The 25,856-nt window shown below is 42.4% G+C and overlaps 1 protein-coding gene across 7 annotated transcripts in view; it reads left to right on the top strand.

Annotated features, from left to right (window-relative positions):
* The first annotated feature begins 5,682 nt into the window (after positions 1-5,682).
* LOC307031635 (uncharacterized protein) overlaps positions 5,683-25,856 on the top strand; it is an 82,159-nt gene continuing 61,985 nt past the window's right edge. The window contains exons 1-4 of one of the 7 annotated variants that reach the window (XR_013806020.1): positions 5,683-7,229; positions 10,730-10,795; positions 11,536-11,839; positions 12,340-12,626. Coding sequence is in view for 3 of the 7 variants with exons in the window: in XM_079668887.1 (XP_079525013.1) it covers positions 10,763-10,795 (33 nt within the window). In the remaining 4 variants the exon portion in view is untranslated. Of the gene's footprint in view, positions 7,234-9,746; positions 10,796-11,535; positions 11,840-12,339; positions 12,627-12,840; positions 13,384-25,856 lie in introns of those variants that run through there. The other 6 variants (XR_013806019.1, XM_079668886.1, XM_079668887.1 and 3 more) reach the window with 6 other exon arrangements.

The raw sequence follows: 25,856 nt of genomic DNA, 5'->3' as shown, positions 1-25,856 counted from the left end.
CTGTTTGACTAAAATAGAAGACTCCACATAGTCGGGGTCTGCTGTGTGCTAATGTTTTGACAGGTAATGATTATTATCCAAGAGGGATCCCTTTGAGGGAGTGAACTCTTCCCATCTCATTTCCTTTCATAAGATAAATCTCACGATGTGTTTGTTTGTGTTGGTAAAGTTTGTGTGCATGTGTTTTTGATTGGTGGTAAGAAGTCATCTATGAATCCATCTATCTATCTATCTATCCATCTCTCTCTCTATCTATCTATTGTATCTATCGTATCTATATATCGTATCTATATATATCTTAGCTAGCTAACAATACCTACCCATCTAAGAGCTAGCTAGAAATGTAACACGGTTCAAGGTCCTTTATTTTGTCAAATGTAAATAGCTACAGTGTAGTTATGCCGATGAAAATCTTAGGTCACAGGCTTCTCCAACAGAGCAACACAAAACACAGATAAACAGAAAAATATAGTGCAAGTAAATAGTAAATACAAAAAGAAAAATAGTTTAAAAAAAGTGAAATAGTGCAATAAGAGTCTATGTGCAAGTTATTGGAATGATGTATTAGATAAATAGATAAATAATTAGTAAGTTGCAAACAGATGAATGTTATGGATGTTCTTTCAACAGTTCAGGTGTTTAATAGTCTTATGGCCTGTGGGATGAAACTGTCCCTGAGTCTGGTGGTTTTAGTCGGATGTTGCGGTACCGCCTGCCAGACGGCAGCAGACTGAACAGTTTGTGGCTGGGGTGATGGGGGTCTTTTATAATCCTGAGGGCTTTCTTCCTGAGCCGCTGAGAGTAAAGGTCGTCCATGGATGGCAGCTCCGTCCTGGTGATGTTCTGTGCCGTTTTCACCACCCTCTGTAAAGCCTTATGATTGAGGGCGGAGCAGCTGCTGAAGACCAGTAGAAGGTCAGGATGCTCTCTATGGAGCACCTGTAGAAGGTCAGGATGCTCTCTATGGAGCACCTGTAGAAGGTCAGGATGCTCTCTATGGAGCACCTGTAGAAGGTCAAGATCCTCTCTATGGAGCACCTGTAGAAGGTCAGGATCCTCTCTATGGAGCACCTGTAGAAGGTCAGGATGCTCTCTATGGAGCACCTGTAGAAGGTCAGGATGCTCTCTATGGAGCACCTGTAGTAGGTCAGGATGCTCTCTATGGAGCACCTGTAGAAGGTCAGGATGCTCTCTATGGAGCACCTGTAGTAGGTCAGGATGCTCTCTATGGAGCACCTGTAGGAGGTCAGGATGCTCTCTATGGAGCACCTGTAGAAGGTCAAGATCCTCTCTATGGAGCACCTGTAGTAGGTCACGATGCTCTCTATGGAGCACCTGTAGTAGGTCAGGATGCTCTCTATGGAGCACCTGTAGGAGGTCAGGATGCTCTCTATGGAGCACCTGTAGTAGGTCAGGATGCTCTCTATGGAGCACCTGTAGAAGGTCAGGATGCTCTCTATGGAGCACCTGTAGAAGGTCAGGATCCTCTCTATGGAGCACCTGTAGAAGGTCAGGATCCTCTCTATGGAGTACCTGTAGAAATGGCAGAGTATCCTGGAGTCCATTTTGACCCTCCTCAGCCTGCGGAGGAAGAAGAACCGCTGTCAAGCTTTCTTGGTGATGGTGAACAGTTATCTGATTTGAGGTGAAGTTTGTGTGTATGTTTTTTTTTTTTGGTGGTAAGAAGTCATTGTTCTGCATAAGAATTAAAAGACTTTCTGTAACGATGGAACATGTCGATACAGAATTTGAGTACAAGTGAGGATATATAGGCAGTTAAGGAAGGTGTTTTAATCTTCATTCGATTGAGGAACAGCCTGCCAGAAAACCTGAGGGCAGCAGATAACCAACTCAAGACCCTCCTTTTAAATATGGCTTTACATTTTAATTTATTTGTATCCAAAGAGTGTAGGCATGTACAAGATTGATCCATACATCACCAGAGCACTGACATGAAGGCTGCAGTAATAAGTCGGTTTTTGGTCTCGAAAGAAAAACAAGACTCATTTTTATTCTCAAATGTGTTGAAGGTGAGAGAATCACTAATTATAATTCCTAGATATTCGTATCGAACCTCAGCTTCAATCTCAAATTCTACAAATATACGATAGGAGGGAAGTTCAAGGGTTTAGACTTTGCTTTCGAGAACAACATGAGCTTTGTCTGGTCAGCATTTAGTCACAGGGTATATTGTTATGTGTTAAAAGCAGTCTGGAGCTCACAAAGAGCCTGATTCGGGGTAAACGCAGAGCAATATCTCACTCTATCGTCAGCGTAAAGGGAACATTTGCATTTGAAACACTTTGATTAAAGTTGATTGAGAGGTCCTAATGCCCCTTTTACACCAACACGGTTCCAGGGCCGGTTTGGAGCTAGAGCCTGATAAGCACCGTTTTTTCCTGTTCACACCGCAGCGGAGCTGGCTCTTTTCCCCGAAAACCGGTTCTTATCAAGCACCAACAAATGGTCAGCCTAGAAGCAAGAACCGCATACGTCGCATTTTGCTGATAGAAAGTTCTTAAACCAACAAACAACTTCATCTTAAAGACAGGTCCTCCAGTTAAGGATTATATTTGTCTTGCTTATCAATAAAAAACATGTGATTACCTATTAGAATGCTTTAGTTTTTGCAAGTTACTGGTGTATACGCTTACAGTTTATTAGACAGTGTTGGTGAACAGACACGTTTTGATGCATTTGACCACCTTGTCTTTCTTTTCTGTTCCATACAGTTCAGCTGGTAAAGCTCAATGCCTTTTAGAGGAGACAGAAATAAATAAAGACGGGCTGTTCTTCAGAGCCTGTGACTGAGACTGACGATTACAGACGTTAATAGCTGATATTTACTCTTCAGCACTCTGGAAGTAACACCAAGAAAACGAAAGAAAGTGAAAAGTCTGTTGAGGTTAAACTTTGCCAGTTTAACTCTCAGTACATGTTCGTCTGGTTGTTAACTGTCCTCACTTTCCACTCTATCATCTCTCCACAATGTTTTATCAATCAGTTTCTCTTTGTCTTCTCTCAATGTCAAGTTCTGGACGTTAAAAATACTATATTTGATTGCTTCTGTATTTATCCAGCCCAGTGAGATAATCCCTTGCCAGCACACTGCAATTTATCACTTAAACAAACAATTATTTAGAAGTAACACACCAGTATCTCCTCTCCACCATGTTCACTTTTTATCTGTACCTTCTCTTAGCTGTATGGGTAGCTGAGATTATTAATGTCCTCATTGCTTTTGGAAGAGATAACGCCACTTAATTCACTTTATGCCTCGTCTGCTCAAGGGCGCTTTAACATTGCCTTGTTTTGTGTTCAGTTCGAGAGCGAAGTTGATACGAGGAGTGAAGCAGGTAGGACCCAAACGCAGATAACACTGATAATACCTTTATTTCAAGGGCTCTTATCCAACATATCACATGGACAAACAAAACACTCCGCGGTGAACTCGCTCACAAACAAAAGACGAATCAACACTGAACACAGGAAGAGACAAGACTAAATACAGGGAGGGGTAATCACAAGACGAGAAACAGCCGGGCAGGGGAGGAGAAACACAAGGGCCACAGGTGAACACAATCAGACAACTAGACACACCAGGGAAACTAACGACAGGGGGAAAAACACAGGGAAAAGGACCAGACAATAAACAATGAGGAAAACATGACAGGGAGAACAGCAAAACACACAAACCTAGACATAAAAACGTGACATAAGATGAATATCGTGACAGAACCCCCCCCCCCCCTCAAGGGACGGCTACTAGACGTCCCTAAACACCAAAAAAAAATCAAAAACGTCCAGCAGGGTGGGTGGAGGGGGTCCGGAGGACGGGCCTTGACTGACAGCCCAGGGCACGGCAGAGGACCAGGAAGGGGTCTCGGGCGTACGGCCCGGGGGCAAGGCAGAGTTCGAGGAGGGGGTCTCGGGCGGACGGCCCGGGGGCAAGGCAGAGTCCAAAAAGGGGCGAAGACCACAGCGGGCGAACCCAGGGGACCGGGCACTAGGGCGAAGGCCTCGGCAGGAAGAGTCAGGGGGCCAGGCTCGAGGGCGAAGACCGCGGCACTCAGGGGGCCGGGCTCGAGTGCGAAGACCGCGGCTTTCAGGGGGCCGGGCCCGAGGGCGAAGACCGGACAGCTCCAGAGGCCGGGCAGGAGCCGGTGTCGACCGGACAGGATCTGGAGCCGGAGGGACAGGTGTCGGCAAGATCCCCCACGGAAGAGGACACAGGGCCGGCAGGACCCCCGGCAGGAGAACAGTCGGCGGAACCTCCAACGGCACAGGACATAGGGTTGGCAGGACCCCCGGCAGAAGAGTAGTCTGCGGGACCTCCAACGGCACAGGACACAGGGTTGGCAGAAGAGTAGGCCCCAACGGCACAGGACAGAGGGTTGGCAGGACCCCCGGCAGAAGAGTAGTCGGCGGGACCCCCAACGGGACAGGACATGGAGTTGGCAGAACCCCCGGCAGGAGAGCAGTCGGCGGGATCCCCAACGGGACAGGACATGGAGTTGGCAGGACCCCCGGCAGGATAGCAGTCGGCGGGATCCCCAACGGGACAGGACATGGAGTTGGCAGGACCCCCAGTGGAACTTCTAACGGCACTTGAGTAGGGACTTGAGTGGGGACTCGAGAGAGGCCTTGAGAGGGAACTCGAGAGGAAACTTGAGAGTTGACTTGAGAGGTGACTTGAGAGGGATCTCGAGAGGGAACTTGAAAAAAACTTGAAAAAAACTTGAAAAAAAAAAGAAATGTAAAATTCAAAAATATATATTTTTTATTTCGGATGTTTTAAAAAAAAATAAAATAAACAAAGTCTTGGCTTTCAGAATATGAAACTTTTCTTTCCAAAATCACACGATAAATAAATGTTTGAAGCTTGTAAAAGGAAGAAGACAGCTCTCCCTCGCCACTCTGCTGTTCTGCTGTTCCCTTCCCTCCGCTGAAATTATGAATGTAAGGCGTACAGTAATCATAAATAACAGGTGGATATCCTGGCCAAACAAACACTCAGAAGTATGAACATAGATATAGAAGTTCCACTCAGCAAAACGGAGGCTAAAACGTTCATACAGAAATATGCACAAACAACATGGCAAGATCATTGGGACATTAGTGATACAGGAAGACATCTTTATAAAATTCAAAGGTATGTGGGGTTTAAAAGAAGGGAGGGAAATGTCATTTCTCGGATGAGGATAGGGTCGTCTCAATCATACATTAAGTATAATAGGAAAGCATCCAACCGGAAAGTGTATACACTGTAGCCAGCCAGAAACTGTTGAGCATGTTTTACGGCTTTGCAGGAAATACTCAGAGAAATGTGCTTTTCCAGACACTGAAGAAAGCAAAATTCCATGACTTGTCGCTATCAGGGCTGTTAGGGAAAACATCAGGCAATATATATTGTGAGATTATTAAATTTCTAAGAGAAATTGATACATTTAAAATAATCTAGAGTTATGGTTCTTTGTTTTGATTTGTTTCTTTTGTTTATTGTTTTCTGCATAGTCTCTTGTCCACACTCCAGTCCAGTTGGTGGCGGTCATGCGCACAAGTTGGTTTGCCAACCGCCAATAAACATGAAAGAAGAAGAAGAAGAAGAAGAAGAAGGAAGTAGATGGGCGTGACTTTAAAGTTCTTTGCAATCCGCCAAAAACCGAGAGAAGAAGAAGAAGAAGAAGAAGAAGAGGTGGTGGTGGTGGTGAGTGGATTAAACACACGCAGAGGTTTCATTAAGTGTATTTACACCTGTTAGCTTAGTTTACAGTTAATAACGAATCAGAAGTTATCTTATTTAACACAGCTGTAATATTGGAAGAAAAAAATTCACCTTTTTTTTTTTTAAATGTGCGCCAAAAATAGTCTCGAATCATCTTTAAATAAAGGCTAAAAGCTATTGGCTAACAGCTAAAGTCTAAAAGCCATCGACTAACAGCTACAGTCTAAAAGCTAAAGTCTCACATGTAACGTCTTAAAGCTAACGGCTAACAGCTAACAGCTACAGTTATTATTCCAGTTCGGCTCTGGGTGAGTAACAGTTGATTTGTAATGCTAAGCTGACTTTATTTTAGTTATTTATTACACCAATTGTCTTTAAGACAGTTTGAGTTGTTGTGTTGGTGCTCTTTACCATAGATATCGTTTTAAATATATGCTTATTAGCATCGCCATTCACTGTGACACAGCGTTTCCCCCATTGAAATGAATGGGGTTCTTCAGTTAGCAGCTAACGCTAAGCTAAGCGACGGTCTAGCTCATTAGATAAATAGTATACTTTATTTAAATAATTATTTACCTTAAACTGAGAAATGATTGTGTCACAGCAGAAGTGTTTTCAGGCATTACACAAGTTAAGCATATTTAAAAGATACAATAAGATATAATAAAAATGAAGCATTAGCAACAAGTTTATACACGGGACACATATCACTAGAATATCTAAAGAATACACAATATACAGAAAATACTGTATACATGGAGTACATTAAACAGTCTTACTTGCTAATGTTTGCTTTCTGTGTTAACTTAGTGATAGTTAATGACACAGATAGCGTTATAACCGTGGTTCAAACAACCGTTAATGTCACTTTCTATGTGAATAAAGTCATTTTAATCAAATAAAAGTGAACAAACTGTAAATTAGAATGTAAGTTACTACACAGATTATGATGAATTATATCTAAATATTTGTATTGTATTAATAATAATTTATACAGAAAACAAACTTGTTATCGTAATGGTTAAAGTCATTTGCATGTAATGTTAATAACTATCTGACCTTTCTATCATTTTCTCCTCTGCTTAACATCACATTTACTAAATGGATCAATTTGGAACATGTTTACGTCACAGTAGCATAGATGAGACAAGGCACTGCACATGATGTGATAAAACACTACATATAAGCATCTAGAAATGGAACATATCATTGAATAAACTTTTTGAATTCCTCCTCTTAACTCCTGACAGTTTTCCACCTGAAGCAGCTCTGTGGTCTTCATCAGGACCCAGTGTCCCCAGAGAGGACCTGAAGCAGCTCTGTGGTCTTCATCAAGACCCAGTGTCCCCAGAGAGGACCTGAAGCAGCTCTGTGGTCTTCATCAGGACCCAGTGTCCCCAGAGAGGACCTGAAGCAGCTCTGTGGTCTTCATCAGGGCCCAGTGTTCCCAGAGAGGTCCTGAAGCAGCTCTGTGGTCTTCTCAGTGTTTCCAGCTTAAAAGCAGGTAGGTGTGTGTGATACCTTAATAATGACTTTCTCTAACATTATTTATCCCACAGTATATTCATAAGTTATACGCATACCGTTTAGTTTGAGTACACGCTCCCCTTTTACCTTCAGCATATTGTTTTAGTACGGTAACTCCAGGGTGTCCGCGGGGTCTTAAAAAGTATTAAAAGTTGATAAATCAATTTAGCGAAAATTAAGGCTATTAAAAAGTATTAAATGGCATTTTCCAAGGTATTAAGAAGTCCCACAGCAACGACAACATGAAACACCCTTTAATTTACTGAAACGACATGTCGGGAAACCCCCTCAAGGCGCGCCGTAAAATGCTGCTTCTTATTTTAAGTTTCGTTGCCTTGCTCCGCTCTGTGGAGGGGGGGGGGGGGTCCCAAGGTGGGTAGACCGGCATACGCAACGCTCTGGGGGTCCAACGGCTCCGTGTGTAAGCCCTATATGATCATTTTCTGATAACGATGAAATAGCCCGCCTCCCTCTCCCCACGTCTCCTGCTGCTGCTGGGCTGTCAGAAGAGGGGGAGGAAAAGAGAGGCAGGCACCGTTTATTAAATATTATTATACAGAGAACAGAGTCGTTATCAATTTGTTTTAAAGCTCAATAAATAACAAGGAAGACCTCTGATCGGCACTTTTCTAATTTTGTACGGAAGATTTAAACTTTAACGGACATGTTGACCGGCGGAGCATTTTTTTTAACGGAAACTCTGCCGCACGGTCCCCTCGTTCCTTGGAAGAGGCGGAGAGGTGGGTGTTTTTCATCTGCTGGTGGACTACCTGTGAGATATACAGCAGGAGAACACGCCGTCCACCGCGGAGAATAAACAGAAGGGCAACCATGGCAACCATGCTCCGGGGTCTTCTTCGCTGCTTTTGTTGTATTTTGTGGCGGCAGCAGCGCCACTTACAGGCCTGGCATATGTACTACAGCGTTTCCAGCGGTCTAGTGTGAACGGACACGTTAATGAATCGAATGCGTGTGAACGGAAGACTTTTTTGCTCTTGCGTATGCGTTTTACCGTATGCGTCCTCGTGGGGCCGGGGTCTAAGCCAAACTATATCCGGTCACAGAGATCTGCTATTTTAAAGTAAAGTCAACACATATCGACCCTAAATATAGTCTATATTAATAACGAGAAAAGTCTTAACATATATATCGTTTTTTGTAAACATATGACAAATGTGTGAGGGCGATGACGTCAGAGCATCGTCCTATGTGCCAGGGCTTAGCCCCAGACAGCCCCAGCCCAATTTAACCCCTGGGTATTTGAGAGGGAGCTCCTATATGGCATTACCCCGCTGTAGCTCACCAAAGTTTAACATATTTCATAGTTCAAAGTTTTGTCTATTGGTCAAATACTGGTTTCTAATGGTTTCTGAGGAGTTTTACTGGAATGAAAGAGCACAGAGTACAGAAGCAACAAAGCAGCATACTGCATTAAACCTGACCTTCACAGAGAGGTTGAAGTTCATGTGGAGAGGAGGCTTCAGTAGTCTGTCTGCACTCTGTTTAGTTTTGCTATCTTACAATCAATACAGTAAATGTGAGGTAAAGTGTGTTGCCAATGTAACCGGTTAGAACTCAAAGTTGCGATGAGGTCTTAAAATGTATGGAAAGGGTCTTAAAAAAGATCTTAAAAGGTATTACATTTGACCTCAGGATTCCTGCATATACCCTGAACTAGGCTTGGGCGGTATCATTTTTTTTATACCGTCACACCTTGCTGACATCATACCGTGGTATACGGTATATGACGGTATGACTTGGGTCGACTTGAGTGAGGTGGCGTTCGAACGGCGGCAAATAGATGTTTCGAACGGTATATTATATGTTCGGTGTAAAATGCAGCCCGAGCCGGTAGACGCTCGCAAAGTGCCGCGACGTGCGCGCAAGTGCAAAACAAGTGTTTCATACATGACACATTGTGCAAATGGCACATTTCGAGATTGGATACAGGACGCGTTTGTAGATGTCCGACGTTGTTTCCATAGTGAGCTAAGTTAACAATATATCATCATACATAAACATTTTCCGGGAGTAAATACTTGACTTATTGAATAAAGTTTGCTATATTCACGAACTAGTTTGGCAATATTATTCCGTCCATGTGTTAAAAACCTTATTTCCATTTGATTCATTGGATTACTCGCGTGAATGTTTAGCACGTAAATGCTTTCGTTTTTAAAACCGTCCGACCTCGACTACAAAACCATCAACCAGTTGCATAGGATTTAAAAATTGTCAACACTCACTCACCCCGTCTTAAACATTCCCAAAGAAGTGCCTCTGTCTCTCGTTGTGCTGGATGAAGTCACTGGCAAAGTCATTGGGAGTAAACCCAAAATAGTCCCAAACAGGCTTAGAGGCATTTTTCTTTTTTACTAGTTGTCCGAGTTCGGGGCCGGCAAATGCTGCCGCCATCTTGCTCAGCTCAGCTCTGTGCTGAGCTCTGAGAGCGGGAAAGACGGACTGCCCTCCCCTGCCCTCTGCTGGCGGGTGTTGTGCATTACAACCAATGTCGTCCCTATCAAAACTCCGTGTCAGTGTAATAGAATGAAACGCATCTGTGATTTGGCGCACAGTCTGTGACGTCACGGTATTGAAAATCATACCGACGGGATTTCGAAATACCCTGGTATACCGTCATACCGCCCAAGCCTACCCTGAACTCTTCTTTATTACCGTTAACATTCTGGTTTCTGTTAGGTAACTCCTTTATGTTACAGGATGAATCCTCAGTTTATTGACTTGTTGTTTCTAGTCTCCTCCTGACTTACAGAGTCCTGGAGCTGTGAGTTTCTCCTCTTCAGTGAAGCAGCTTTATTACTGTCTCCTATTGTCACAGACAAAGTAGCATTACATGGAAATATTCAAGTAAAGTAAAAGTACCTCTAAATAGTACTTAAGTACAGTACTTGAGTAAATGTACTTAGTTACTTCTCACATCTCAGTGATGCAAATTAGTCGCTTTTCGGCGCCTCCCGCTTTTTTAACGCTGATTTGGGTGACTTGTGTAAGTCATGGTAAGATATCTGGATTAAGAGGTAGCTTTTTCTTTGCACAGCATGAAAGAAAGGCCAAATTAATGGGCTGTGATTTTAGTTTTTTTAAGCAGTTCAATAATTTGTACGGCCCTCGGAGTATGTTGTAAAAATTGAAAGGAAAAAGGTTCCCCACCCCTGCTTTAAATAATAATAAAACCCCTTGATTTATAACTTAACATCTCTGTCTCCTATTGATCAGAGTATATTATAAAGAATAGCCAGTTAATTGAAGCATTATAGCGCAGGCCTTTGTCAGATGATATATTACGCTGTTTTTTTTCTGCTTCGAATAGTTCTCTCTTTTTTCACCATACGTGTATTTGCATCCCTGACATCTGCTATGAACCTACAAAGTAGCTGTAGATACATTTTGTTGTGTCTGTCGGTTGTATTGAGTTGTCTTGTTTTGTGTCAGCTGTAGTTGTGTTGATTATTTCAGAGACCCATCCGGAGAAGGAGAACTGAGAGCAGCATGGAGGAGAACAAAGAGACCCCTGGAGCTCAGGTCAGTGTGCACTTCCTCACAATATATTCCTAATTCCAGCGTTTCCGCCAGGCGGGCGTCTCGGAACGCCCTGAACTCGAGCCGAGGGCGTCCAAAAGAATTTTTATCGCTTGAAGTGACGAAAAAGGACAAGGACATCCCTCTGTTGGAGGGGCAAAGGAGTCTGGTGGGATTCTTTTCACCGCCAGCAAAGCGTGTTCCTGTGCTAGTGGAGCACGCGCGTGAACTGCGAGCGCCGGAGCCTCGCAGCGTCGAAACTGAGGCTCTGGTAAACTGTGGTAACGTGAAGATCCGTTTGGGAGCCGAAAGAGCCGGCTCTTCTTACCCCCAGTTTCCACTGGGTCCGTCTGCGCCGCGCTGTGCTGCGTCACGGCTGCGCCGCGGTTTTGGTCCGACCTCCTCTAGCGCCATAACCCACCGGACGCGTCCCAGAACCGTTTCAGAAGCGTAGCGTCGTGCGTGGAGGCTCGCAGTTTTGTTATTGATTCGGGCATCCTGGACATTTGTACTTCAACAAGAAAGTAAGTAGGCTACGTAGTTAAATGTTTTATTTTTGTGTCTGTTTAAATTGTGTTTATTGTTATACATTTCCTATTTTGTTGTGTTGTAGTCTACAGACACAGTTAACAATAATTGTAATAGTCCCGTTATAAACTACATGAATCAAAGATGTTTTGCTGTATTTTAGTGGTAAACAAATGCATTCATCATCATAATTATTCTATTTATATAATTTACAGTGCCTCTAAACCGGAGGAGAACGCTGGCATTTATTCTCCTACTTGAAAGACTACGGGGACATGGGGGGAGGAGAAGGAGCCGGCTTTGGGTGCACCCCCTCAACCAGCAAAGAAGACAACAAGGTGATTTTCTTCACCTCGTGGCTGAGCTGAGGCTGGACAGCCAAAGACATCATCGATATTTTCTGATGAGTGCAGAGCAGATGGATGAACTGGTGTCCCTCCTGGGCCCTGAACTGACCAGACAATCCACAAATGACAGAGCTGCCATTGAACCCAAGCAGAGACTGGCTGTTGCACTGAGGTAAAATGCACATTTCACAGACAATACACAATAAATAAACTGACCACAGGTTTAATAAACGTTTTATTTTTCTACCCAAACAACATTTTAAACAGAAGCATCAAATATAAACAAGCAACACAAAAAAAAGGAACTATTTACAGTAAAAAACAATGAACTCAATTGCTCAACTAGAATTGTTTGTAAAAAGACTCCTGCCATGCTGAGCTACTGCTGGAGGACAGCATGTCTGATGGCCCTGTAGGTGTTGATTGGGCGCGTGGGGGTTGGGGTACACTTGGCCGAAAGGCTACTGGCCTGGAGGTGTGAATGGAATGTTGAGTGGCGGGGTGATGGTCAATGGGCTGCCAATGTTGCTGGTGTTGGGTGTCTCTTTCCAAGTTGCGGATGGTGTTTAAAATAGAGATTTTTGCCTGATGTTTTCTGTCTTTGTCCAGTCTTTGCAACATGGGCACAAGACTGAGAGCAAAGTGGTATGACTCCTCTAATTCTGAGTCTAGCATGTGTGGTGTGGCTGGAGGTTCCTTCAGTAGAGACATCAGCTGCTCTCCAAGGTCTGTGCTCTGTTGCCTCCTCCTTTTGTCCCGTGTGGAACGCTGGGCCGCTGCTGGTGCGGAAATGGGATCCCTGGGGCTACGGGACCTAGAGGGCCTTTGCCTCTCTGCGCAATAGGAACATGTTTATGTAATTTAAAATAAAGTCTTTCATACCCTTTGCAATACATCATTACAAAGTTACAAAATTATATAAATTAAAATATGTGCATACATACCTCCTTTGCTGTACATAGGACAAAAGGAAGGACATTATGTCTGTATACTTCCAGCCCTTTTGCGTGCCACCTTCAGATCCACTCGGGAGAGATTTCTTCCGGTTTTTAACAAAAGCATCCCGGAGTGACTTCCATCGTGCCTTGCAAATGTCGACTGAAACAAAGAATAGATTCGGATTAATAACATGATTTCACATATTTGTCTTTGCTTTTTTTTTTTACCCTTCAGATACTTGGCTTCCGGGGACTCACTGGTCAAGCCTAGCATTCAGCTATCGCCTAGGATGCGGTACTGTGACAAACTCGGTCCATTTGGTGTGTGCAGCCATTGAGAAAAAGATGATGGAGAGGTTCCTACCCAGGCCAACAGAAGAAACATGGAAGGAGGTTGCACAAGGCTTCTGGGAAAAATGGAATTTCCCAAATTGCCTGGGAGCAATAGACGGAAAACACATCATCATCCAAGCACCACCACGGTCTGGGAGTCAGTACTTCAATTACAAGAAGACATTTTCCATAGTGCTTTCGGCACTTGTTGATGCTGACTACAGGTTCTGAGTGATTCAGGTGGGGGACTTCGGAAGAACAAGTGATGGTGCCGGATCAAATATGCCGGATCGGATTTGGGGAAAGGAATGGAGGCTTCATGTTCCAACCAGTACCTCTCTACCTGGTGCTGCTCACCTGGGTGAGATGCCATTCGTCATGGTGGGTGACGCAGCTTTCCCACTCAGGCCATACCTCATGCAGGGTTCCCGCGGGGTCTTAAAAAGTCTTAAAAAGTCTTAAATTTGATAATCTGAATTTTAGGCCTTAAAAAGGTCTTAAATATGACCAAAAAAATAAGAAAGGTCTTAAATATGATTTAGAAGGTCTTAAAAATGAGTGGATTTGAAAGGTACTTCTGTGTTGCGATCGCGTCTAAATGTGTTTTGGGGGAAAATGTCCGGGCTGCAAAGTAACCAGTACGGTAATAGCCTTTCAGTTCCCCCCAACAATCTGTATTGAAATAAATCAACACGGAACCAGTAATCACTAACTTTGTTTCCCCCGGCCCCTTATTGGAGAACATCCAGCTAGTAACCTAGCAACCAAGCTTCAGCTAGCGGCAGTCAGAAACTCATGTAGCCTATCTTCAAATCTACTTAACAAGTAAATATGGGGAAGTGTAAGTTCAACCGTATTTTGTTGGAAAACATCGAATTTAGTGCTTGGCTGAAACCAGTGGAGGGGAACGTGTTTGAAGCCCGCTGCACCTTTTGCTACATAAATTAGCGTTTGTTTTGCTAATGTAGCGTTAGCTAGTGCAGCAGCTCCCGCAACAACTCCGGGGGACCTCCGGGCGACGTTTGGGTCTACGTCAACCTTAAAAGCGGAGGTGCTGTGTAGACGATAAATACCGTAGTTAAACACCAATCATACAACAGCAATGATGAAAGATTGTAGCCAAGGCATCAGAGCTCTGAATATAGCTCTTGTCACTCTCTCACTCACACACAGTAGGGCTGCTCGATCATGGCAAAAATCATGATTATTTTTTGTCAATAATTGATATCACAATTATTAAATACGATTATTTATTGACTTTGAAAACATCCATTTATTGAACTTTAAAACAAATAATAATTTGAACAGTATCTTTTTAACTGTTGATTACCCTGAATGTATAATTAAACTGAAAAACCAATACAAAAATAAATTAAATAAATAATATCAAAATAATAAATACCAATAAACAAGATCAACAAATATTTGAGAGCACTTCCACAAGCTACTAAACATATATATAAATATGATAAATACAAATTAATTAGACTAAAATTAATTAGATCAAATATGTTGTAAAAATAATCGTTTTTTTCGATTATGTTGTTTTCGTAATTGTGGCTGGCCAAAATCGTAATTGCGATTTAAAATACAATTAATTGCACAGCGCACACACACACACACACACACACACACACACACACACACACACACACAAACTCTTGTTGTCTAACACGCTAAGACAGTTCTGGACTGTTATGCTGTTATGTTCAGTCATTGTTCTTATGTTGAACATCAATACATTTACTTTGAAAGTAATTATGGGACATATTTCTTCTTTCATAGCAATTTTCCTTCATACTTTCTTGCCGTGGAATAGGTCTTAAATTCTATTCAAAGTGGTCTTAAAAAGTCTTAAATTTGAGTTGGCGAAACCTGCAGGAACCCTGTCATGAGACCATACCCCGGAAAGAACCTCACTCATCAAAAGAGGATTTTAAACTACAGACTTTCCAGAGCAAGGGTGGTGGTGGAAAATGCCTTCGGCATTCTGGCCTCCAGGTGGAGAATCTTCCATTGCCGTGTCAACCTGCACCCGGAAAATGTGGACAAGCTTGTGGTGGCTGCATGCATCCTTCACAACTTCCTGCTGGCCCCCAGTGAAAACTAGAGGTTGCTATATGAGGAACAGGGGAGACACATGGCACCAGTAAGAAACGGGGCCTCAAGAGAGGCCTGTAATGTGAGGGAGGCTTTCTGCACCTTCTTCAACTCTCCTGGAACACACAACAGTTATTACACCGCCAAGTTGATGAACAAAAAGGTTATTGTACTGTATGTTTTGTATGTAATACAATTTATAATAAATTGTTTTGTCTGACAAATGACTGCCAAATTATTCTTGTCTGTCCTCACAATTTATCTGACTATAAATGCAAGGTTTTCCACCACAGCATACTGTATTTAAACATTATTGACAGTACTTTGGGTAGTTGTTATAACACATGAATAAAAACAAATTATAATACAAAAATATAATATCATTATAAAGGGTTAAACACAACTGTATTGATCCCTGGGTGAAATTCACAAGAAAGTATAGTTAAAAAAAACAATATTTATAAAAATACAAAATAATAATATAATATTATAATCTTGATATAGGAAATAAGATCTTACTTTATTGTGAAATGCGAGTTTACTGAACATTTTTTTAACGACTTTCACAAGATGTTAAACTACTGAATGGCTCTGTACTGTACCTACAAGTATTAATTAACTTTAAAACATTAATATGTAGTTGTCACCTTCCACTCCACAAAGTGCAGCGACTAAAAACCAGGCCTTGTCCTTTCTGATGTTGTCCTTGTAGTAAGCATTGGTGACTTCATATAAAATAGTGTGTTTTTCCACTTCCATCATGAAAACCTCGTCGTCCATTGTGCGTATCGTAGTGGAGGTGTTGTGATGAAGGAGGGGGGTCTGCTAAATTAGTATATGTGGGGGATGGGCCTGGCCCGGATGCTCACCTTTCCACTTCCGTGCGTGTGGTGGAATAGCACCTATTGACTAGAGTGGCCGCGATCCTTACGACCGCCGCGGCGCAGTGCGGCGCAGACGGACCCAGTGGAAATTGGGGGTTAGTAAGCCGAGCCAAATGATCCGGCTCACTAAAAAGAGCCGGGATTCCCATCACTAATACGTAAAGAGATAGTATCTATAAGGGACGGCTCAATTCAAAATTCAAGTCCAGGGTTTCCCTCACATAGACTTTACTTGGGCCGTCCAGGTTTAACGGCCACCAAAGTCCGCGAGCACGGCGCCATCTGCAATCGATTTACTAGTGGACAATGATCCCTCGCTTGCTGTACCTGTTCGCTCTGCTATCGCGTGGAGGGTCTGCTAACAAGCAACCAACAGAAAGGTTCATGTTAATGTTGTTGCACCTCATGAATGCCTAACACTGTTATCCCCAAATGAAAGATCACAACCTGTTTTGAAATGTACAATATGAATGCACAATATGGTTAGATAGAGGTTAGAACGTTGTTGTCTACGATTCTTTAATTTTCAGATCAAGTCTGAAATGCTCCTTGCATCACAGCAACTCCATGTGTAACATCAACATAGACACATAAGACAAACACAATACATGAGGAACAAACAACAAACATGTAACATAACAGCAGGATCAGTGAGAGCTGCTCAAAGAGCCTTCAGCGTGCATCTGATCTGGATTCAGCTCTGTGTTTACTGAGAGGACTGACTGGAGCACAAAGGATGCTTCAGGCTGACTTTAGTGAATCTCCATTAGATGGTAGCAGTTCAGATTCTCTGTTAGAGCATGCTTTGGGTCCCAGATGATGCTGTTGGACAGCCTCTCAGGTTATGATGGAGTCAGAAAGTCTCTGACAGGGTGACCAACAATCTTTGAGCAGATTTCTAACAGGTGGAGCAGTTTTGCCGAAGTAACAGCATGCTGATACCGGTTAGTAAAAACCATGAATTAATGCTTTGACAAGTCTGCAGACAGACGGCAGGCGAGAAACCTTTTTTTTTAAATGCGTGTTTTCTGAATGGAGATCGGCTAAGCTAACGCAGTATATGCTCTGACTGTCCACACTCACAACAACGGCCTACAGACATAAATAAACCAGCGACTGTATTCGCCATGACACAGACAGTCTGTGGTTTGTACTTGTTTCACTTGTGTTTAGTTTCTGAACAGATATGAGGAGCTCTGAGGGCTAACAGCTAACGGCTGATGTTGGTTTTGTGGTTCACATTGAAGATGATGTCACGGCTCCGCCTACACTGCGTTACTATAGTTACTGCCCCAGTTTCTAAACTGTATTGGAAACGCAGGATAAAGTGAGCCTGGCCTACCAAGGCCTAACTAAGCCGTGCGAGGCCCTGCAGTGGAAATGCGCCATAAGTGGATGTCATTGAAGACCTTTACAAGAGCAGTCTCAGTGCTGTGGTTTGGAGGAAAGCCTGACTGGAACACATCCAAACAGCTATTTAAATGCAAGAAGTTACTCAACTGTTGAAAAACAACTTTTTCAATGATTTTACCTAGAAATGGGAGGTTTGATATGGGCCTGTAATTGTTCATTACTGAAGCGTCTAGATCAGCGGTTTTCAAAGTGTGAGGCGCGCCTCCCCTGGTGGGCGCCAGAGAGCTTCAGGGGAGGCGCAGCGTGAGACACAAAAGAACGAGAAAAAGAAGAGTAAAGTGACACTTGCCCACTTGTGGCTGTCTGTGGAGACCGAGTTCCCCCACCTCGCCAAAAAGGCTGTAAAAGTGCTCATTCCCTTCACCTCCACCTACCTGTGTGAGTGCTCATTCCCTTCCCCTCCACCTACCTGTGTGAGTGCAGGTTTTCCGCATTGACTTTGATCAAAAGCAAGTACCGGTCAAGGCTGCAGCCAGAGGATGATCTGCGTTTATTCCTCTGTGCATCAAACACGCATATTCATTGTTCCCACTAAAGTAGGGGTGAGTGTAATAAGGAGGCAAAGTTGACGTTCAGTGTGTTACCGGGAGCATATAAGGATTTATCCACCATGGTGAAAATGTTAAAAAAAATATGTCTTGAGAACACGGCGTGCGGAAATATACGGGTCGTGCTGCAGCTAGATGTGCCTCTCCTCTATAAGAAGGTGTCGGCAACTGACATGCAAGGAAGAACGGCTGTCCACAGGCTGTTCCAACTTTAACAACTGTATTAACTTCCAGGGTAGTGAATTGAACATGCAATTGTAATTGGGTGTGTGGTATATTTTCATGCACGGACACGCATGTTCCACAACACACAAACTGAACAACACTCAATTTCCCGATCGCTACCAGCGTCCTTGCGATCTTGTTATAATAACAAGTGCACGTTACTGATGCAATATGGTTGAGACCATTCGGCTTATTCTAGAGGGGTGCAAGGAATAGTCCAAGTAGTGGGGGAGTTTTATACAATATGTTTAAAACATAAAAATAAAAAGGTTTAAAAAGGTTATTGTTTAATGTTTTAAGGAGGTGACGCTACTCAGCCAATCAAATCGGTGCAGTCAGCACGATAGATTCAAACACACAGAGAGACACGACAAGAGGAGAGCAACAGTCGGAGTAATTTCAAATGGCGGAAGGTAGAGAGCGAAAACAGAGCATTTAATTACATTTTCTCTTACTGGACCTCTTTGAAATGCAATTGAATACCCCTGCATTATAGCAACAACAACAATAATAATAATAATAATAATAATAACAGCAATAATAATTGGGAGGGGGGGCGCGGCTGTTCTTATGTTCTCTGAGGGGAGGCTCACCTACCCACACTTTGAAAACCCCTGGTCTAGATGATTATTTTTTAAGAGCGGTTTAATGACTGCAGTTTTAAGAGCCTGTGGAAAAACACCTGAGTGAAGAGACTTGTTTACTATGTGAAGTAGATCTGAGGCCATGCAAGGAAAAACATCTTGGAAAAATCCTGTTGGAATAATATCAAGGCAGCAGGAGGAGGATTTTAGATGTTGTATAATGTCCTCTAGGTTTTTATCATTAATCTGATGGAATTGTGTCATGGTGTTTGAATTGATTTTAGGTGGACACAGAGACAAAACATTTGCTGTACCTGATGAAGAGGCACTGACTGCTTGTCTGATTTTCTGAATGTTGTCAGTGAAGAAGGCAAAATCATTGAAGGCCCTCGTGGATAGAAGCTCAGAGGCTACTGACACTGTGGGGTTAGTTAGTCTGTTGACAGTAGCGAACAAGGCACGTGTTTTTTTTGGCAATGATGTCAGAGAAAAAAGACTGTCGTGCAATTTTCAATTCCAAATTATAAAAGCCAAGTCTCTTTATAGATTTGATAATGAACCTGGAGATTTGTTTTTCTCCACCTATGTTCAGCTTTTCAACACTCTCTTTTTTCTGTTCTCACGGTCATGGCCTTTCTCCATGAAGATTATTTTCTTGCCAGTCACTTCCTTTACCTTAGTTGGAGCTGTGGCATCTATAAGATTTTTATTTTTGAATTAAAATGATCTACTAGCTAATTTAGTGAGATGTTAGCAGGGGCAAGTGTGGAAGAAACATTCTGAGTAAACATTTCCCTAGTATTTTCAGTTAAATATCGCTTTGTGGTTACCTCTTTTTGAGCATGTGTGAACAGAAATAGAGCTCTCAAAGGAATGATCAGAGAGTGCAATATCAGTCACCACAACCTCAGAGATATTCAGACCCTTTGAGATCCTTAAGTCCAGAGTGTGCCCCTTATTGTGCGTGGGCTCCGTCACATGCTGAGTCAGTCCATAGTTATCAAGACAGCCCCTCTGTCCTGGGGGTTGTCAACATGGATGTAGGGGTGCAACAACTAATCAACTTAATCGATTAAAATCGATTACCAAATTAGTTGGCAACTAATTCAGTCGTCGATTCGTTGCTGACGTCATCACGTGTGTTTTACGCGCCGTTTAGCTCCAACGTTATTGGTCTTTTTATTGGTACTCAGTGCATGACATTAAGGATTTTGGGAGATGGCCCTGTGGGACATCTAAGCTAATTTACAGATGGCCCTGAGCCCAATAGAGATTGCCCTGAAAAATGCACCCGGACGAAATGGCACGAAGGGTTTGGGGGGCCTCCCCCTAGAACATTTAGATTTTTGCAGGTCTTACTGTAGATGCTGTCTGGTGCATTCTCTAGACTGAATTATAAGATGAACCACCACAAAATTATATTGTACAATTTCAATTTCAATTTTATTCTTCATTTCACTTGTTTGTTTGTTGTTTGTGTTTGCTCGCTTGCATGCCCTGCATAGCTATAAGAAATACTTAAGTTATTGGTCAAGACACTTTCCATCTGATGAAGGCAAATGGCTTCCCAGATGTAAAAAAGTAGAAAACATTACATTCAGTTGTAACTGCCAAAACAAACATTATTTACACTATTATGGCCCCTGTTAAAAATGTTTGTAATGTTATCTACTGTAAGCCGGTCGAACGAATGCCTCCTCATCCGGAAGCTGACCGAGCAGTCCCGAGCAGAAGTCGAGAAGAGCCGAGCGCATCCGCGAAGCACACAAAATGGCGACGTCAGAGTTCCCGTTAGCCGGCAAATCTAAATCTCTTCAGTCAAAATAATTTCACTTTTAGCGCAATACCGCTTCAGTTGCGCCACTTATGTGACAGACAAGAAGAGTATGTGACAGACAAGAATAGTCAATTCTAATGTGGAGAAAGAGATGTCCTGTATGGGTTGATTGTGCATTGATCTGTTGGTAATGCCTCGGGGTTCCGGTGGGCATGTAAACAAATCCCAGTTGCATAGCGACACTTATTTTTTAGGTGTCTTTTAATAAGCAGGTAGTCATATCATTAGCTAGAACTAGCTAGATCTGCTCGATATGGACATAAACGCGAGTGAAGTCTAATCTGACGGGAGAGAGAGAGATCAGCTGCTGCTGACGAGTCGACATGCAGCTCTGCATGATCACATGCAGCGGTGAGCGGACAAAACGCACACTTCAGGTTAGAATATCACACGTAACTATTTTAATTACCTCTCAAACTACCGTAACTAGTTATAGATATGTTTTAGTTTTACTGTCGGGTCACTCATTACTGGATCCACGAGCTGCTTGATACTGGCATAATAGATTGCCCGATCGGGCAACCAGCAGGTCAGGCTTCATTGCCCGAGCTGAATACTAGATGGCCCCGGGCCATCGGGCAGCCCTTAATGTCGAGCCCTGGTACTGGAGACATTTAAAACATATGTCATGTATTATTGCTACAAAAACATTATATCACAGTCTTAGTGTCCCCAACTCGTTTCTAATATGCAAAAAGATAAACAAATGCGTCCATGATGTATTTTCGATCAGACGAGATCTCTCTCCCACCCCGTCTATGTGCGAGGGGCGGGGCAGTTTACACGCACGTGGCTGCTACATGTAGAGCCAGCAACACACTGCGATGGAGATGGCGGAGAGAACGCGCTCCGAGGTGTGGATAAACTTTACCCGTCTCGATGTGGACAATGCTCGTTGCCAAAAGTGCAATAAGAGTTTAGCATGTGAGGGCGGAAACACGAGCAATTTGTCTAAACATTTAGCAAAAGTGCACCACATCCAGATGGAGGAATGCACCGGGTTCCACTGTCTTTCTCGTAGCTCTTTAGCCCCATCCATGAGTAACGTTTCCACGTCAGGTAGTATGTATGCTAGCAGCAACACACGGAGTTAACTCAATGATACAAACATGGGTTAATGATTAGAGGTAACTGAGTTATTTATTTTGTTAAAGTTTCAGCTATTCTGTTTACAGTTCTGTCATCACATTATTTAATACGATTTGTTAAAACACTGTTGTTTCTTTTGATGCAAAATATTATTTATTTAATTTAAATAAAAAGCAATGTTAATTTTATTCACAATGTGTTTAGTAAATTTAATAATATATGTATTTTTGAATCAAGTATTCCTCTTTATTGTCTTCATTGTTAGTTTCCGCATGCCTAAAACAACCTCAAGCTAAATCTAAAAGTTGATGGCTAAATCAGAGCGTTTGAGAAATTGTGCAAGGCATACAGTAATAGTCCGAATAGTCGATTAATCGTTTCATTAATCAATAGATTAATCGATTATCAAATTAGTCCTTTGTTGCAGCCCTACATGGATGTTAAAATCACCAACACTGACTAGATGGTCAAAGTCAAAACACACTATAGACAGCAGCTCTGTAAAGTCATCACAAAAAGCTAAAAGAAGCGAGTAAAGAGCACAGCTGAACTCCCGCAGCCCTGGGGGGCCCCTACATTGGTTGTGATGGCAGATGACAGGGTTAACCTTCACAAGTTGCTCTCTACTGGTGAGGAAAGCGGCATACCAGTAAATCTTGATTTACTTCAAGTTTGGCCATTTTTGACACCAAGATGTCAGCTTGTATTGTGTTGCTGCTGAGAAGTCTAGGAAGAGGGCTCTTGCATAGGTGTGACGTTTATCTAAATGTTTAGTGATGATTTGAACCAGAGTAGCAACAGTACCACCCCCTTGCTTATAGGCAAATTGGTATAGATCAAGTATGTCTTGTCCGTCACAATAGGTTTAGCTGAAGAGGTCATGGTTCTCAAGGTGTCCCACACTTTTTTAGGGTCTTTGGCTTTAAAAGCATTTCCCAAAAGCTCTCTGTGTGCCAGTTTTGATTCCCTCAATTTGACTTTCAGTTCTTTCTCTGTCTAAGTGCTCCCATAGCTATTTTCCTGGTTTTTATAACTTTTTTTAATGTCCTTAGTCACATATGATTCATTACTTGGATAGATTTGTATTTCTTTAGTGGGAACACAGAAGTTAATATAGTCTTTAGGGATGCTCCGATCGATCGGTCACCGATCGAGATCGGCCAATACGCACTCTACCGATCGATCGGTGCTCTCTAAACATGCCAATCGCGAGAGCCGATCGCATGACGTAAAATACATGACACTTTTCTCTGTGCGCTGCAAAACAAGCTCGCCAAAATGGCTTCGCCGGTCTGGCATTATTTTAAGGTGTCCGAAAAAGACAGTAAAATAGCGGTATGCAACGTGAAGCAGAAATCCTGCCAGACTGGTGAGCGGAGCGAAACACACAAGAGTTAGACCTAACACACTTAGCTATTTGATCTACCTCTGGAACAAGCTAAACTAGTTATACATATATTTATTCTTCACTGTCGGGTCACTCATTACTGAATCAGTGAGCTGCATGAGATACTGACAGGCTGTCAGGAGAGAGAGGGAGAGAGGAAAAGAGAGCGCTTCCTCTAATTTCTCCCGTGTTATTATTAGGCTTGCAAAATTCCGGGAATTTTCAAAGATGGAAACTTTCCATGGGAATTTATGGGAATAAACTGGGAATTTTCCAAATTGAAGGTTGGCTCTTCGTAGGGAACTTAAATATAGTTGGGGAAAGTATATTTTAGCATAATCTTGACTAAAACAAACAGATGCCGTTCAAGTACACTTGAATATCCATGCCATAGCACACTGCTCACTGCATGGCTATTGAGACCACACCCCCTACAGGCACTGTGCATTCCTCCATCACATGCACAGATGAGTAATATTTAACTCAACATTCCTGTTTTCGTTCTTCAATTAAACAAATAATTGTTCAATAAAATAATTAAAACTTGTTCTGTTCTACTTTAAAAAAAAAAAAATCCGTTGGAATGTCATGTTATTTCTTTAATTTTGCATCGAATATTTCAAAATTCCCCAGCTTAAATTCCCATGGAAACGTTCCGCCCCTTTGCAACCCTAGTTATTATCCAAAGTGAATGTAAACTTGAATAATGTACATCATTTGAATGTAATAATTAATTTGATTGTTGTTTGTGGAAGCTCCAGTAAATGAGCCCCATTAACTGAGTTTTAAACATCACTGTAAATGGAAGATTTAGAGTGATGTTTAAATCTTCCATTTCGGAGCATCCCTAATAGTCTTTGTTAACAGTAGTTATTTCACCTGGTGAACCTTCCTGAAAAATGTCCCAATCTGTCCAATCAAAACAGGCTTTCAACTGTTCCCTACTTTCATTTGTCCATGTCCTTATTACTTTCTTTTCTGGTTGACTTCCCTTCAGTTTGGTCTTATACACTGGTATCATATTCACAACATTATGATCAGAGTTCAGTATTGGTGTTCTGTATTTAGACACATAACAGGTTTCTCAAAACTCAAATATCCCCTCCTCGGTCCTCCGGTAGTGACCCGGAAATTAATTTCAGCGCGCCATTTTGAAGGACATCTCATTTCTCTAAATGAGCATCGAGGAGGCTCTCTGGAGGAGCTCTAACCGAGGAGACACTGATGGGTCCTCCAGGGATGCATTTCCGGGAACGGTGGAGGCGTGACGCACGGCCGGACTTATCTCAGCCAGTGACAGCTCTGCATGCATCCCCTGGATATTATTTTAGAAACTACTTTCATCGCGTCGTGATGTTTCCAGAGAGAACAGCTGTGAGGTCCGTGCAGAAAGCAGAGCAGTGTGTATAATAGGGGTGTAACGGTTCACAAACATTTTGGTTCGGTACGTTTTCGGCACAGCAGAAAAAATTATCACATAAAATGTTTTTAATTTTTTTTTTATTATTATTAAACTGTGAATAATGTATTCACTGAAATAAATACAAAATATAATAAAATAAACATTAAGGTGCAGCATTTCGATGAACTGAAACAATCTGTATTTGAACTGTACTGTACTAGCACCTAAGCAGCCAGTTTGACATTAGGACTTGCTTGTCATTGTATTTTCATGTTTTTTTAAAGAAAGATTAACTTGTGCACATTGCTTGCCGAAAAGGCTGATCTGCTGGCACTGTACCGAACTTGTACGTATACTGTTACACCGCTAGTGTATAATATATATCACTCAGTATAACAGGCCTACTCTCTTTATTTGCTTTAGTCGGTATTTTTCTAAGACCATTTAGTGCTTCACATAATAAAATACACAACGGCCGTTGTGTGTGTGTGTGTGTGTGTGTGTGTGTGTGTGTGTGTGTGTGTGTGTGTGTGTGTGTGTGTGTGTGTGTGTGTGTGTGTGTGTGTGTGTGTGTGTGTGTGTGTGTGTGTGTGTGTGTGTGTGTGTGTGTGTGTGTGTGTGTGTGTGTGTGTGTATCCTTTCCTGCGGTCGCTCGTTAGCTGTTCTAATGAAGGTAAACACAGTGAAGGCACAGCTCTTTGCAGCTGGTGCTGCTCTTCTGAGATTCTGCTGGGTTACACGTTACTGCCTCCTGGTGCTGCAGAGATTTCATGAAGTGAGGGAGGTTTTTCTTCTATAAAACAGCTGTGGGCAGCAGATACTGTGAGAGTCACAGACATGAATACATAGGTCAAAGCAGACTGGTTCACAGACTCTCCTGTTTTGCCGATCTGGTGCTTGAACAAATACAGTGGGGCAAAAAAGTATTTAGTCAGCCACCAATTGTGCAAGTTCTCCCACTTAAAAAGATGAGAGGCCTGTAATTTTCATCCTAGGTATACCTCAACTATGAGAGACAAAATGAGAAAAAAAAATCCAGAAAATCACATTGTCTGATTTTTAAAGAATTTATTTGCAAATTATGGTGGAAAATAAGTATTTGGTCAATAACAAACAAACAAGATTTCTGGCTCTCACAGACCTGTAACTTCTTCTTTAAGAGCCTCCTCTGTCCTCCACTCTTTAACTGTATTAATGGCACCTGTTTGAACTCGTTATCAGTATAAAAGACACCTGTCCACAACCTCAAACAGTCACACTCCAAACTCCACTATGGCCAAGACCAAATTGTTAGCTGTCAAAGGACACCAGAAACAAAGTTGTAGACCTGCACCAGGCTGGGAAGACTGAATGTGCAATAGGTAAGCTGCTTGGTGTGAAGAAATCAACTGTGGGAGCAATTATTAGAAAATGGAAGACACACAAGACCACTGATAATCTCCCTCGATC

The sequence above is a fragment of the Notothenia rossii genome, assembly GCF_949606895.1.
Source record: "Notothenia rossii genome assembly, chromosome: 3".
Taxonomy (NCBI): domain Eukaryota; kingdom Metazoa; phylum Chordata; class Actinopteri; order Perciformes; family Nototheniidae; genus Notothenia; species Notothenia rossii.
Note: the sequence above shows the minus strand (reverse complement) of the source record. Positions and strands in the feature narration are given on the sequence as shown.